General features: G+C 40.2%; 1 protein-coding gene across 4 annotated transcripts in view; it reads right to left on the reverse strand.

Annotated features, from left to right (window-relative positions):
- The window catches only part of PHKB (phosphorylase kinase regulatory subunit beta), a 153,413-nt gene that overhangs the window by 32,835 nt on the left and 105,332 nt on the right, over positions 1–15,246 (reverse strand). For all 4 annotated transcript variants that reach the window (XM_035117350.2, XM_035117348.2, XM_035117349.2 and 1 more), the window contains 10 exons: positions 13,611–13,666; positions 12,479–12,572; positions 9,676–9,759; positions 9,141–9,245; positions 8,028–8,110; positions 7,850–7,940; positions 5,003–5,064; positions 4,679–4,841; positions 3,757–3,838; positions 1,090–1,147 (listed from right to left, as the gene is read on the reverse strand). In XM_035117350.2, coding sequence (XP_034973241.1) covers positions 1,090–1,147; positions 3,757–3,838; positions 4,679–4,841; positions 5,003–5,064; positions 7,850–7,940; positions 8,028–8,110; positions 9,141–9,245; positions 9,676–9,759; positions 12,479–12,572; positions 13,611–13,666 — 878 coding nt within the window. The remainder of the gene's footprint in view (positions 1–1,089; positions 1,148–3,756; positions 3,839–4,678; positions 4,842–5,002; positions 5,065–7,849; positions 7,941–8,027; positions 8,111–9,140; positions 9,246–9,675; positions 9,760–12,478; positions 12,573–13,610; positions 13,667–15,246) is intronic.

Genomic DNA, 15,246 nt, shown 5'->3' on the forward strand with positions numbered 1-15,246 from the left:
AGACAGAAACAGGTTTCCAAAAAAGATCACTAGACTCCTTTCCTTGCACAGCTGAGGTATCACAGGAGCCCATTCAAAAGACTGATGGCCAGACAGCAGCAAATTCCTCCTGTTTTACTGTACATCTAATTCTAAAGGTATTGGTGGTGAAGCAATGACATGGGAAGCAAGGCATCAAAGCAATCATAATTGGGTAGGAAATACAGATGACACGCATGAACCTTAAAAATAATGACTTGTATCCAAGGCAGCAGTAAGCAACTATCAGTGGAAGGATTTCTGCCTGCACAAAGGGACTTCCCCCCCTCTCCTCCCCTTCTAAATCTGTTCTGTGGACTCCCTCAACCCTTCAGAGTAGATATTGGGAGAGCATTGGGAGAGGAAGCAGGGGGTAGGGCAGGGAAAGAGTCCCACTGTGCAAGCAGAAATCCTTGTGCTGATGGGACCGTTATTTAGTGCTGCATTGGATACATGCCAACATGTATTTTAAAGGGCTTAGAAAAAGCAGTTTTAGCAAGTCAGTAATTCCCAGAGTGAAAAGAATGGGTCCCATCTAATTCATAACATTTACGCTGCAGTAATCAAAAGGGTTTTTTAATAGTGCAAGTTGTCTGTTAATGCAATCTTTCTTGGTTGTTTTCCATCTTTTTTCTCTTAACCAGCACTCAACTCTACAATGTGATTCATCCTAGAGGTGCTATCAGGACTCAGTTTTCAACAGCAGCACTCACTTCTGAATACTATGAAGAGGAGACGAAAGTGTTCCTCACCAGATGCAGAGTGCACTTACCACTGAATAACTATAGAGAATCCTTCAGCATCAGATATTAAGGGGAAGAGCCTCCAGATAATATACCACTGTTCCAGCCAGAACTTAAGACCCCACCTTCATTTTTCTACAAACTTAAGCAATGGCAGCACACAGCCAGAAGAGGAACAAAAAGACATTATTAAAGTGTATTCCTTAGAATCCCCCCAATGTAGCTCATTTACTTAAATTGCAGAAAACTAGATGTAAATATGTGTAGCGCAGAAATCAACAAACATAGTGCAAAAATATTAACAAGAAGCTGAACGCTAAATACAAACCAGAGCTTTCTGCTGCCAGCTTTCCGATAGATTCTTTCAATATGATCAGAGACCGTACCTAATTCACAAGTAAAGTGAAAAAGAGAAAAAGAAAGAAAGGAAAAGAAGGTGGAGAGGTTATACTGCAGCTGGATAATGAGTTTGATCTATGCTGTAAAGCTCATTTTATCTTGCTGTGTAAGGGCAGCACTGCCAATTTTGTCCACAATATGAAATACCTGATGGACACCACTTTCCCATAAATGAATATGCAAGAGCATAAATGTATGTGCATACGTGCATTTTGCTTACGTACTTCATTGGTTTCTGGCAGAAAACAGAAGAACAACAGGTTTCCTTTGGCAATTGTAATCTATGGAGCTTGCCCTTATCATTCGTAAGCTAATGTACAGTTATGTAGCTAAGCAGTTAGAATACCAATTGCTAATGTTTTTACTAAGGTGAGCCCTTTGTGCGATGTAGGCCTGTAGTTGCTTTGTTATTCTGCACTAGCAGCCCTTATTTGTAGAGTTTCTTCAAAATGGGCCACAAGAATCATTTTGATGGAACTTGTCAGAGAAGCTAAAAATGGAGCAAACCAGCTGGACTGAATTACTCAATTGCTAAGAATCCCAGTGCAGATTTTCACTATAACCCAGTTTCTATTAGTTATATAATAATACTTATTATATAGTTTATATATATATATATATACACACACACACACACACACACACAAATAAGCAAGCTCCCTGTAACATAACAAGAGGGAGAATCAATCAATTGGTGTGAAAACTAAACAGGTTTTTGAGGCTAGACAATGCGTTCTATGGAGACCTGTCTTTAAAGATAGTCCAGGAGCTCCAGCTGGTTGAAAATGCAGCCGCTGTGGTCCAGATGGGTGTATGGCCATCACATTCAAGAACACATGTAATATACTAGATGTACACCAGCTGTACTGGCTTTCAATTCACTTCCAGTCCCAATTTAGAGTGCTGGTTTTCACATTCAAAACTCTTGTTTGGCCCCAAACTACTTGATGGAAAGTCTACGCCCATCCTGCTTGCACAATGAGATCTCAAACAGAGGCCCTCTTGGTGTGTCTACCCCCAGGTTTGTAAAGTGGGCATCCATGAGAGAAAGGCCTTTTTGGTGGTGGCTCCACACCTTTGGAACTCTCTCCCAGTAGAGATGAAGCAGATGGTGCACCTCTGACTTTTGGGCTTAAAGACTGACCTTTCATGAGTATTTTTTCCTGCTGCTCACTGGACAGAGTTTAGAATACTGTTATGTCATTGTAGTTCAGAATCTGTTTTATTTTTGGTTTCTTTTTGTAATATTGATTTTATTTTTATATATATGCTAAGCTGCTTGTCTGGAAAAACAGACACAATAATAATAATAATTTTATTTGTTTAGCTGTAAGCCATAAGAAAGGGACGTGGGTGGCACTGTGGTCTAAACCACAGAGCCTAGGGCTTGCCGATCAGAAGGTCGACAGTTCAAATCCCCACAACGGGGTGAGCTCCCATTGTTTGGTCCCAGCTCCTGCCCACTTAGCAGTTCGAAAGCATGTCAAGTGCAAGTAGATAAATAGGTACCACTCCGGTGGGAAGGTAAACGGAGTTTCCATGCACTGCTCTGGTTCACCAGAAGTGGCGTAGTTATGCTGGCCACATGACCCGGATGCTGTCTGCGGACAAACATCAGCTCCCTTGGCCTATAAAGTGAGATGAGTGCCTCAACCCCAGAGTCATCCGCGACTGGACCTAACAGTCAGGGGTACCTTTACCTTTACCTTTAAGCCATAAGAAAGGCATTCAGAATTGAGAACTGAGCCATAAATTTGGCTCTTAATTTCTTAAGCTGCCAATGCAAGTAAGCACACAAACTCACTTGGTGTAGCAAATTCTTCCTGTGGCTAAACAGATACTCTTTAAGTTTATATAGAGGACAAAGTAAGAGTAAGACAAAATAAATAAGATCTATGGACCAGCCATTCTGATACTGATTTATGTTTTTCATTAGCAACATGAGGATGGTCATCATGATGCAATCAGCTACCTTGGAAAATGGAAAGGAATTTATCTCCTTAGTCACAGAGATACATTTTAAACAGATGTGACATTGATCCAAAAGTTTGAATATGTTCCTCTTTATTGCACAAACCTTTTTTGTCAGACAATGTGTAACACATTTGCAAAATATTATCATTGAGATGTTTTGCAAAATGTGTTACATTTTAAAGAAAGAGGGGGGTGCTGCACCTGTGAATTGATCTGTGTCTCTGCACTTCTTAATGCAGTGCAGCCAGTTTTAAAAACTGTATTAAGCTTCCAACAGCAACATTAAAATAACATATTTGTATAAAAAACCAATGTGCAGATTCTACAATTTCAAACATGCACAACCTGCATTCCAGTTTCACCTTACCATAGCAGATGAAACCTTCTTCCCCCACAAACCACATGCTCAGAATTATAAACAGGCAACCATATGGTGCGCAGACTATTTAAAAGAGTTAATACATTTAACGGTTCATTCCACTCTACAGTGTACGAGTGCATGTTTCCCATTTTAAATTGAAAGTGCTTTAATGGAGAGGAAAATAGCAACACAACTTGCAGTGCGCATACCCATTATTCATGTTCATCTATGGATGTGCAAAATTGCCTCCTGCAATCATACCTTCCTTGGTGATGAAATTCGGGCCTTCTCTTTTGAGCAAAATGTTCAGCAGAATTGCTTGGCTTCCTAGGCAGTTGCAGTCCTGATAAGGAACAGCCATAAAATGTAAAATCAATAGCAAGGAAATGCCAAATATTACAAGTTTAAGTTGCTTTTCATTGATGTTATGTGCACAAAACCAGGTGTGTTTAAGAAAGATGTCTCTTCGGCAATTTCAACTCTCTATCTCATTTCCTATGATGGTAATGACACTTAACAGGGAAAAAGACTCAGTCTATGTGAAGGAATGCTCACTTGAAAGCTTCCAGATCTATGTAACAAAGTCAGAAAAAAATGTAGGACATCCTGAATGGTAAATGTTACTCTGTGGTTCTATACCACCAAACTCTAGCCTGAAGTCCTCCAGATGTTATGGATCATAACCCCTATAAACTCCAGCCAGCATTTCCAGGGGTCAAAAATGATAGAAATTGCAGTCCAAAACATCAGGAGAACACCAGGTTGGGGAAAGCTGGTATTAAACCCTGAATGAGTTATAGGCAAGGACTTCCAACATTTATGAAAGATTACCATAATGAAATTAAACACCGGATTCTCCCAGATTCTATCCCTGACATTGCAGTTCCTTAGAGAAACCTCTACATTGCTTGTGGTAAAACATGTTAAGTACCCAATTTGAAGACCTCTGGACCAGATAGGGTAAACTCTATGTTTCCTCCTGTATTATCATCACCTTCCATATTTTCTGTTTTGACAAAAAGGTGAGGTTTGGGAATATTTCATGAACATTCCTGCTCGCTTATATTAAATAAAACAGATTGTGTAGTATGCATGCCAGTGTCTATCCTCTTCAGTGAGCTTCATGCCTTAAGAGAAAAGCACAGATGGGTCACAGTATATTTAGTTTTTCCTTTATACTTACATTCAGTTTCTGAAGAATCTCATAAGTCGGCCTGTTTTTCCAGTCATTAGCATTAATATCTGGCTGTTGTTCCAGTTCAGTCAACTGTGGTGTGCTGGTTTGTCTCTTTACTTTTGAATGTTTTGGGAGGTCAAGCTCCTCAAAACTCTTAAATTCTGGAGCCCTGCAGAAAGACAATATTGAAGTCTCCCAAATCCAGTGCACATTTTAACTATCAATCTTTGTAATTTGATTTGGTGGTGGTGGTGGTGGGGAATCTAGTGAGGGGGCTTTGGGATGCTATAGGTTAATGTTCTACTGTAATTTGATTTCAAGCATACATACTCTTCTGTGTCACTTATTCTTAAGAAATCCAGTTGTTCAACGACTGCTCCAGAAATTAATGTCTGTAATGGAGAAGAAAGGGAATAGGAGAGAAATAATAAAAGTTAGCAAAGACATTACACTAAGTGGGATATGTAGAAGCTATTCCCTCCAACTAAAGTTTTAAATATATATATATGCTAATGAATGTTCCCATCTTCAGGCATGGTGCCAGGCTGTTCCAGGTGAGACAAGAGAACTGCAGCTTTATGTTCCCTGATGTTGCAAGTGGCATCAGCAGGGGAATGAATTAGGGCAGACCTGACTAGGAATGACCCAGCTCTGATGGCCACTCCAGTTCCAAAACATGCAAATCCAATGCATCCTGTGGTCAGCAAGATCTGATGAGGGGTGTTAAGAGAATGCTTTACATGTATGGTGCGGACATGACCTATATCTCCAAAAGGGGGCTCACAAAGATGTTGTTTCCTACAAAAAGACAGGAAGGCCAGATCCCTTCCTCTTAGCAGTTAGGATTTCTATTTTGAGTCCAAGCCAAGAGGAGACACTATCCTCGATGCTGACTGACCTCCAGGTGCCTTTAGGAAAATACCTCCGTATTTAATTATCCTAGTCTTCTTCTAACAACATGCTGTGCTACAGATACATAAAGCATACACCTAAGACTTTATTAGGCTTTCCTCTTTTTTCCTTCTCCCTAACCCTGCCAGCTGAATTCTCTGCACAAATATTTATGTGCTGTTGGAGAACAATGCTGCACTTTATGCTATCAATATTTTATTAGGCACCCATACTATTCGCTATTAATTCATCAAGTAATCACATAATTTTTTGGCAGGTGGATATTTCCAATTAAATCTGTTTTTAAGGTCTTTCTGTTAAAAAGGGTTTCCAAGTTATGAAGGGAAGGAAACAGATTCAGGTACAGTGAAACATATGTAAGAAAAAAATATTTTGATAGCAATGCCACCACAATAGGATACTGAATGGAATGCAAAGACACGGTGGTTTGGTTGGGGATTTTGTTTAATGCCAATGCTGCTCTTTTCTGTTTAACTTGTGTTAACTTGTGTATTTTGTGCATTCCCCTTGAGCACAAATTACAGGCTGCAAATGTGAAAATTATGGCTAAGACAGGGAACCTTATAAATTTTGCAGCTGAAACGGATGGAAATATTGTTATGCAAATATTGCAAGCTAAGATTATGCAGCTTTCCCATGAATTAACATCTAAAAGCATATATATATATATATATATATATATATATATATATATATATATGCATACAAATGCAAAAGCTGGAAGTAAATTATGAACATGCAGTATATATTCCCTTTAATAGATAATGCATTATCGGCATTTCACAATCTCAATATTTCAATTTTCTCTCCTCGTTGTAATGAAATGGACGATATCCAAGACACGACACAAGATTAATTTAGGAAATTAATGATTAAACATTAGCAAAAAGAAATGCAGCATGATTAAAACTTGAGAAATTTAGTGTGAAAAGATCAAGTTGATCATGCCAGGGTGACTCCAGCAACCAATCGCAAACTCTTAATTGCTGAGACTTCTGCAAACACTCCCCCCCCCCCCCACATAAGCAGATCTAAGCACTCTAATTGTTTCAAAAGGCATGGGGTAGAAATACAGCACCACTAAACCACACTTCCCCCCACAGAAAACCCGAACTGACGTGTGCTCCAATTCAGCTTTAAAGAGTGAGTTTTCTTGGGGAAAGCAAGCAAGCAAGCAAGCAAGCAAACAAACAAACAAACAACACTATGCTCTAGTACAGAGCATTGGAGCATGGATCTCTGGCTGGAAAGAGTGGAGTAAAAGGTGAGTGTGGGTAAGCCCTGTGTTTTTTCAGAAAATGAGAAAGGGCCCCCAAAGTTCCCTGAAGTGGGCATCTGTGTTGGGTCCCTGATCAGAAGTGAGTAGGTGGGTCAAAGGATGGGTGGGGCAGAGGAGCCAGACTTGAAAAAATGGGACAGGGCTCTGCACATGCACAGGAACCCTGGAAACTATAGAGCTGGTACCTAACTGTCAAAGCCAATTCGACAGGCACACATTGTGCAGTGAAGCACAAAGTGGAGAGGCAAGGCAGTTTCTACAACAACATACCATCATATAACTGATTATGTCTAACTTTTAGTCATACTTTCTTGAAGATGTAATATATATATATATATATATATATATATATATATATATACACACTGCAGTGCAACGAAGTTGAGGTCACCTTCAACAACTTGTACGTAGAGATGAAAGCATAAAGCAGATCTTGATTTAAAATTAGCCTATTTTTTTTAAGTTAATACCCACCATGAATAAACACACTACATAAACAGCAGCAACCGTCAAAGAAATAAAACATTCTTCTAAAATGCTTATTAATTATTAAGAAAATCTACATGAAAAGGCAATGGGAGAAGGAGAACAAGTGTCCTCTGAGGACTTTGAATTAGCCCCACTTTAAAAGAATAACACACTTTGTAGCATAAGACCGAGAAAAGTCCCATATGATAGCATGCCTTTTTAACCAGATAAAGGATTACTAAATAAAAAGAAAGGATGCAAATTCCCCTGATGTCTGGAAATAAAAGAGCATGCACATGTATGAGCCACACGTATTACTGTAAGATTTTATCCCAGCAGTAACAAAATAAAGATAATTAAAACCAACAGGACCACCTAAACTACTGTACTTTCTGTCTCTCTGTATTTCAGGGCAAGATGAGCAATGAGAAACGGCTCGTCTGGTTTCCAAAAACAGCAGCAATCAAATTTCATTTGGCAAGGCTACATAGCTGCACGTACAAAAAAGGACACCTTACCTGTAGCCTGTCAACATGAACCTTTACTCCACCAACAACTCCCTTCTTGAAACTGGCCAGCATGTCAAGTATCGGATTGAACCTGCTTCCCCTGATAGTTGGAAAATGAAATGCATCAATAGGGCAAACTTTAACCATCTAGAAGTGATAGGGGTATTTGCATCTGTTAAGGGCTTACCTTATATTGTCCTCCCGAATAAGCACAAGGAAAAGGGGGCGGCCATGCATTTTCCAGTACTGTTTAATGAACTGCAAAGCATTCTGCATAAATACAAAAATAACAATAAATGAGAGGAGGGAGCAGAATGGTGCAACTAGAACACTTCAACTACATGAAACTCATGAAATGTTCAAAACAGGTCAGGAAGATTTCATGTCATTTATTAAAAATCATGACCCAGTGTGGGGATTATTGCAAATGATTTTGCAACACAGAGGGTTTCACTACATGCAAATTGCCAGATCAAGCCATTCAAAAGCCCAAGGACCAAAAGGAAAAGAAAAGAGGACTGACATTTGGTGCATGTCGTTCTGAAGTTCCCAGAACAGCCTTTATGAGCCAGCAGATGCTGATTGGGAGTCAACAAAATCTCCTATTGAGGAGCTGCATTTCAACTGCTGTCTCTCCCCATGGCCCAGCCAAGAAAGGTCTCTTTTAACAGGTGACCAGGTTTCTGTAACTGCCCCCTTGTTGCATCAGTAACACTTCTCCCTATCCATGAATGTATAACTCTGATGTCTACCTATGCAAGCATGTATTGTTACCAACTTCAATCAATTTAATATCCACCATCCCTATATGGTATCTAGCCTTCTCTCGCATAGCACAGAACACTGCAAATAATTCTGAATTTCACAAAGCGGGTGATAGTGGGTGACTGCTCTGCAGTACTTTCCAATGATTGCTGTAGTTGCCCTTTAACATTCTATTGTGCCCCCTTTCTCAAGGCTGTCTATCCTCTGCCTTCATGTTTGCGCTAGATGTGTCATTTGAAATTCCTACATCTGTGTAGGAAAAGGCATGCAAACCCCACTGATGTTCTTGTGCAACTCCAAATGCAGCAACATTCACTGTGCTGCGAACATGAGATTTGTGCACCCCCAATTCTGGCCTTCCCAGAATTAAGACAGTGAGGCTTAGTGTCAAGTAAGCAAACATGGAGTTGTAGCCTCAAAATGAAAACTGTGTTCTCTCCTTATCAGGGTTACAGTCTAATGAGCCATTGCTTAAGTTTTAAAATGTAAAACATTTAATGGGCACCAGGTTTTACACGTGCACATTTACACCTACCTTAATGTCATCAATCAGCATCATCACATCCTGAGACATGAAGAAATCACTTAGATCAAAGATTATTGGGTAGCAAACAACAGTCTTGCCAAGGATTCGATAAATCTACCGAAAAGGAAACACAAACATTTCCTTTAATACTGTATATAGGATGCTGTTAACCAAACCTCATGAGGAAGAAAAATATATATCCATATTCTGTTTTATAATTAAAATCTGAGTAAGTGTTGCTTTAATTAATTAGACACTAAGACAAATCATGCAAACAAAGGAAGCTTTTATCTCCATTTTGAGTGTGGCATAAACTTTCTTGGCAAGTGCCTGACTTTATGATATGCATAAAAACTTTCAGGCAAATAACCACAGAGGTGACTTTTCCTTAAAGCATCTGGGCAAAGCCTTTGGTAAACTTAAGCCATGTGAATTGCTTTCAGAGTTTAAAGAATAATTCAATTGTCCTCCCATATTTACACCCAAACCTCCTCCATTATTCACACTAATGAAAGCCTGGAGAAGAGTTATTTCTTGCACGGACCTTTGATGTTCCAAGGCAGCCTACTGGTCGGTCAGGTCTTCCCGAGAGTCCCAGTTTGTCATTGATCCCCAGATGAAAGTAAGCCTGTAAAACATCACAATGCGCAAAGTCTAATGCATGAAACACAGCTTGCATGCTTTTTGGCAGTATTTATTTGCTATTGGAACCCAACAGGCCTTTTTAAAGTTCTAGCTAGAAATAAAAGATTTCAAACTGGCTCCCATTTAACATAAATACTTTTTATTGGTATAATAGTCCAAAAATACAGTCTAACATAAAAAATATATTGGGGAATACTGGCCCATACAATGTTAACTTAAATCCCTCAATGGGCTTTCAAGAGGCCCCCGGGGGGGGGGGACCAGAAGAGTTGGACAGGTGGACTCATAGCAACTAAAGGAAGGGGTCCAATGGACCCTTATAGCCTAACAGGGTTTGGTTTTCCTAAAATAACTTTAAAAATAAGAAATCACTGTTGCAAGTTTATGCTGTTAACTCCGGGGTCAAGATAAAGTCAACTTGCAGCAGAAGTAATACCTGTTGGAAAATTTACTCCCAGGTGCAATGAGCACCTATTTGGAGCTGTAATACACATGTCTTTGCACATGTGTGTGTGTTGTCGTTGTATACAAAGGAATGTAAAGGGTTGTCATTGGGAAATGACAAAAAGCATCTCCTTCAGTACTCTTAAGGGATTGAAGTAACAACCAAATGATGCAGGTAAGATGCCGTTTTCCCTACCCGAATTTGATAAGTTGTTGGGGTTTGAAAAGAGCCCAGCCTTTTCAGTGGTGGCTTCCCACTTGTGGAATGCCCCCACCCCCACCCCGGGGAGGCTTGCCCTGCGCCAGAATTACATATTTTTACGTATCAGGCAAAATCTTTTGTTTTTCAACAGGCCTTTGGCTTTTAATTATCTGTGGCTACCTTGAGCAGGTAAAGGTAAAGGGACCCCTGACCATTAGGTCCAGTCATGGCCGACTCTGGGGTTGCGGCGCTCATCTCGCGTTATTGGCCGAGGGAGCCGGCGTACAGCTTCCAGGTCATGTGGCCAGCATGACCAAGCTGCTTCTGGCAAACCAGAGCAGCACATGGAAACGCCATTTACCTTCCCGCTGTAGGTACCTATAAATAGGTACCTATTTATCTACTTGCACTTTGACGTGCTTTCGAACTGCTAGGTTGGCAGGAGCTGGGACTGAGCAACGGGAGCTCACCCCGTCGCGGGGATTCGAACTGCCAACCTTCTGATCGGCAAGCCCTGATCGGTTTAACCCACAGCACCACCTGCGTCCCATCTTGAGTAGGTAGGATGTTTTAATTCTGTCTTTTTAAAATAATATTGTCTTTGTTTTCTCTTATGACAATTTTAATGTTTTTGTTTGTGGATAAGTTGTTCATATATTTGAGTGACCTTGGTGAAAAAGCAACCAATATTTTAAATTAAAAACAAACGAACAAATAAATGCCTCATTCATTTAAATAGAAGTAAAGCCCTGATAAGTTAAACACTCACTGAATTGTGTGTGGGGAGGGAGGGTACTCATCAATATGGAGTACCAGCACCTCTCCTTTTTTTGGCACTCACAGCGCTTTTATCACTATATGAGTACCAACACCTTGTTTCTTTTACCAAAAAAGGAGCACTGGTTGAATAGATATACCATATAAATGGTTGAATATATACATAAATGGTTGACATCTACTTCAAGCAGCTTCTGGGGTCCATAGCAGCCCCCTTAGCTTGGGAGGCTTAAGACCAAACAGCAGATAGAAGCAGGGTCTTAGCTGGGATGGGTCGGTGTGGTTTCTGGAATGACTAATCCTTAGGTCTTACGATTAGATGCTCCTTCAGGCTAAAAGAGGATATTTATGGTCTCTGAGAGAAGAGATGACAAGTGAATGTGAACAGGAGAGGGAAATGATCTGGAACACCCAAAAAAAAAAAAATCTCACCAGTTAGTACTTTTTGCACACAAGATAGCCTCACTGAACACATTAACTCTTAGGGCCCTTGCCAAGGCAATCCATCTGCTGCTTTCTGAGCCAAGTAGACTGCGGGGAGCATGGTCAATGGTTCTGCAGCAGAGTGACCTTTTTAGAAATTAAAGGTCATCTCGTTACAGAAAATCTAGGGAAAGAACACCCTCTTTCCCACTAGGAGGGTGTGGAGCTACTTGGAAAGAAAAGTGAGCACAGGAAAGGATTTCAGAGAGCGTGGCCCGTTGTCTTTTTAAGAGTGGTTAGCATGAAACTTGGAAGATGCCATACATAAGAAAGAAAATTGTGCCCCCCCCCTCCCCGGTTTAAAATAAAAATCCTGTCCATTACTGAATAGTGAAGCTTTATCATCACCATTATGAAACTTATGGACAAACAATACTGATAAGAAGGCTTCATTATTCAACGAAGATTACTTGAATAACATTATTAAATACAATGAACTTGAGATTACAACAGCACCTGGAACATTTCTTGCTCTTAAGGACAAGTACTGAACACATGTTAGAGGAGATTTCCTAGATACCAAAGAAAGTACATCATCTACTGCATCTCACCATGATTCATTCCCACCTTATTTCTAAAGTTATTCCCAGTTTTCTAATTAAGTGTGTGTTTACTGAACAACACCATATATATTTTGGAGTTTCAGGTATCGGTGGAACAATGGAACAAAAGCCAGATGATTCATCACAGCATGGTAAGCATAGGTTTATTTATTATATTTTATTTATATAGTATGAATAAATTATACTATTATTTATTTATTATAGTACCTATAATGTTGAAAATAATGTCTTACTTTCACAAGCTCCTGTTGTGGCCATATCTGGATGGGTTCAACCTGCTGAGGAGTCTGTGTCTGGATTCCATATGTGTTCAAGAAAACCTGCAGGCTTTTTTTAAAAAACGGAAATCACAAGGAATTCGAATGCAGCAGAACTGGAGCCTGCTATTAAACATGGATCTTGATAGCAACTGGCTTTGAAAGAAATGCTGGATTTCACACCTAGAATACAATCCACTCCACAGAGGCTGTAAGACTGTGATGAGACTGTTAGAATTGGATGTCTTGGTGTGTCAGAACATGTGCTAAAGCCAGCAAGCCAGCAATTGTGAGTTTGGCAATACCTATTTCTCAAAATGTCTCCTTAAAGAATTAAACTATTGAAGGCTACTAGACCCAACTTGGGACCACATGGGATAGTTGCTACCAAAATCCAACATTTCCTAGAACTGGGGAACTTAACTGGAGTCAGGGAGGGGTATCTACAAACAAACAAACAAACAAACAAACAAACAAAATGAGCCCAGGGACACATTTAGAAATCTAATAAACAGTTGTGGGCATCACAAACCATTTCACAGAAGAAAAACTGGGAATCCTCAGCATTAACCCCCAACAAGCAAAACAACTGCATCCAATCAGATCAAGTGAAACAGAGGCAAACCGCTCCTCCCCTGAAAAAAACTTAGGCACACCTGCATCACACCACCAGAAAGCGAATAAAATAAAATAAAAATAGAATTAGCAAACAGGTGAGACAGAGACCATTGGAGAGTTGGGCATCTCAGGGCATGTTGAGGACTCAGCATTAGAACAGGAGATTTGAGCTGGATCCTGAAATTCAGCACACAGAAATTGCTGCTCTTTTGACCAAGAAAAAGCACCAAGCCATGCTCCTAATATGTATACCAAGTCTGGTCAGTCCAGGGGATTCATACTGCCCTGTCTGCAGATTGTTCTTATAGGAATACTGGACACTGTTTTGCCTGAAAACAGCTCTGGGGCTTGAGCATTCACAATCCCATGTAGTCCATCAAAACAGTTCTAAGTCTCAAATCACAAAGTTTCCGGTTCAGTCACACAAGTCTCCAAATAATGCATTTACATCCAAGCACTGAGGCTCAGATCACTTATCTGAATGGCTCACCGTTGGCTTTCAGCAATCAACGCGACATGGATCACCAGGTCATTTTCGAGAGGACCCTTAAAACACAAGAGTAAAACCAACATTTTTATTGGTGGAATGTGTTGGCTGATTGTGAGCCACAATGAGATACAAGGACAACATGAACAATAACCATTCATTAATATGATTGACATCGTCTGGCCGCACTGCCGCTTTCCCTCGCTCTTTATTGCCCACTAATCAATTTGACGGTGCAGACAGGGAAATGGAGCACCAGGGAGGTAGCAGACATAAATCTCAACGCCACCTGAGGAGCTGAATTGTCAATACACTTTTGAGTGATGCAATAGTCGTATGTTAAGGACAGGTTCCTTCATTATTACTTTATTTACTATTTTTGCATCAAAAGCAAAGGGAGGGGAGGGAATCAACAGCATTTGATTTATTAGGCATACCTTGGATCATTAAAAAACAACAAAAACAAAAACAAAACCTTCATGTATTTTGCCAAGAACTGCAATTGATGATTTTCCAGCACCAATGCTGCTTTCATCTGTAGCACACACCTCATAGCAAAAATTGTACATTGACTGTAGATATGGAGCTCCTCTACCTAAGATGGGAGCATGATGACTCCCCCCCCCCCTGTGCATTCCTTGGACTACACAGATCAGATCTCTACAAAGGAATGAACAAGTCTGGTTGAGTGTCCATTTCTACATCCATACATTTAGGGCAGTCCATAGCTGCCAAGTTATCCCTTATTTTAAGGGATTTTCCCTTATGCTGAATAGGCTTCCTCGCAAGAAAAGGGAAAACTTGGCAGCTATGGGGCAGTCTTGAGCAGGTCGTGTGCCCTGGCGCTGAGGGGCGGAGATCGCTCCGGCGCCCCCACCCTCGCAGGGCGCAGCATGGTTTCTGCGTGGCGCCCTGCCTACCGGCCCTGGCACACCGCACCACCGGGGGTCTACCTAGAGCCGGCCCTGCATCCCAGCATATGCCAATCTCTGAGGTGAGGAATGTGTGCAAATAGGTTATATCAGTAATTATTTAAGTTTCCCTCCCCATATTCTTAAATAACGTAAGTTAAAGAAACCTTATTACAGGGGTCCCCAACCTGTGCCCCGCAAGCTGCCCAGAAACTGATCCTTTTAGTTTATTCTCACTTGTAATATTCTATTTCCAGATGTTTAGAGGTTTGGTTTTATTTGATTTATTATATTTCCATGACACTTTTCATTGCTGTGCAACGCCCTCCCATCAGATGTCAAGGAGATAAAGAACTACACAATGTTAAAAGACATCTGAAGGCAGCCCTGTATCGGGAGGTTTTTAACATTTGACATTTTATTATGTTTTTATATATTCTGCTGGAAGCCGCCCAGAGTGGCTGGACGGGGTATAAATAATAAAATTCTTATTCTTATTCTTAAATGAATTGCAAAGTGGCTTACAAAAGACATTAACTTTATAGAACATAATAGATCATCACAAATACAGCATAAATCATATACCGGTAGATGAATTAACAAATCATCAGCAAAACAATTATAAATCATCAGTAAAACAATAACAGTAAAATGCTATTAACAAAATAACTAAAAAGGCAAACAGCACAATTGCAACAAAAGTAATATATTTTCATTCATAAAGTATT

The sequence above is a fragment of the Zootoca vivipara genome, chromosome 6 (assembly GCF_963506605.1).
Source record: "Zootoca vivipara chromosome 6, rZooViv1.1, whole genome shotgun sequence".
In the NCBI taxonomy this organism is placed as follows: Eukaryota; Metazoa; Chordata; class Lepidosauria; order Squamata; family Lacertidae; genus Zootoca; species Zootoca vivipara.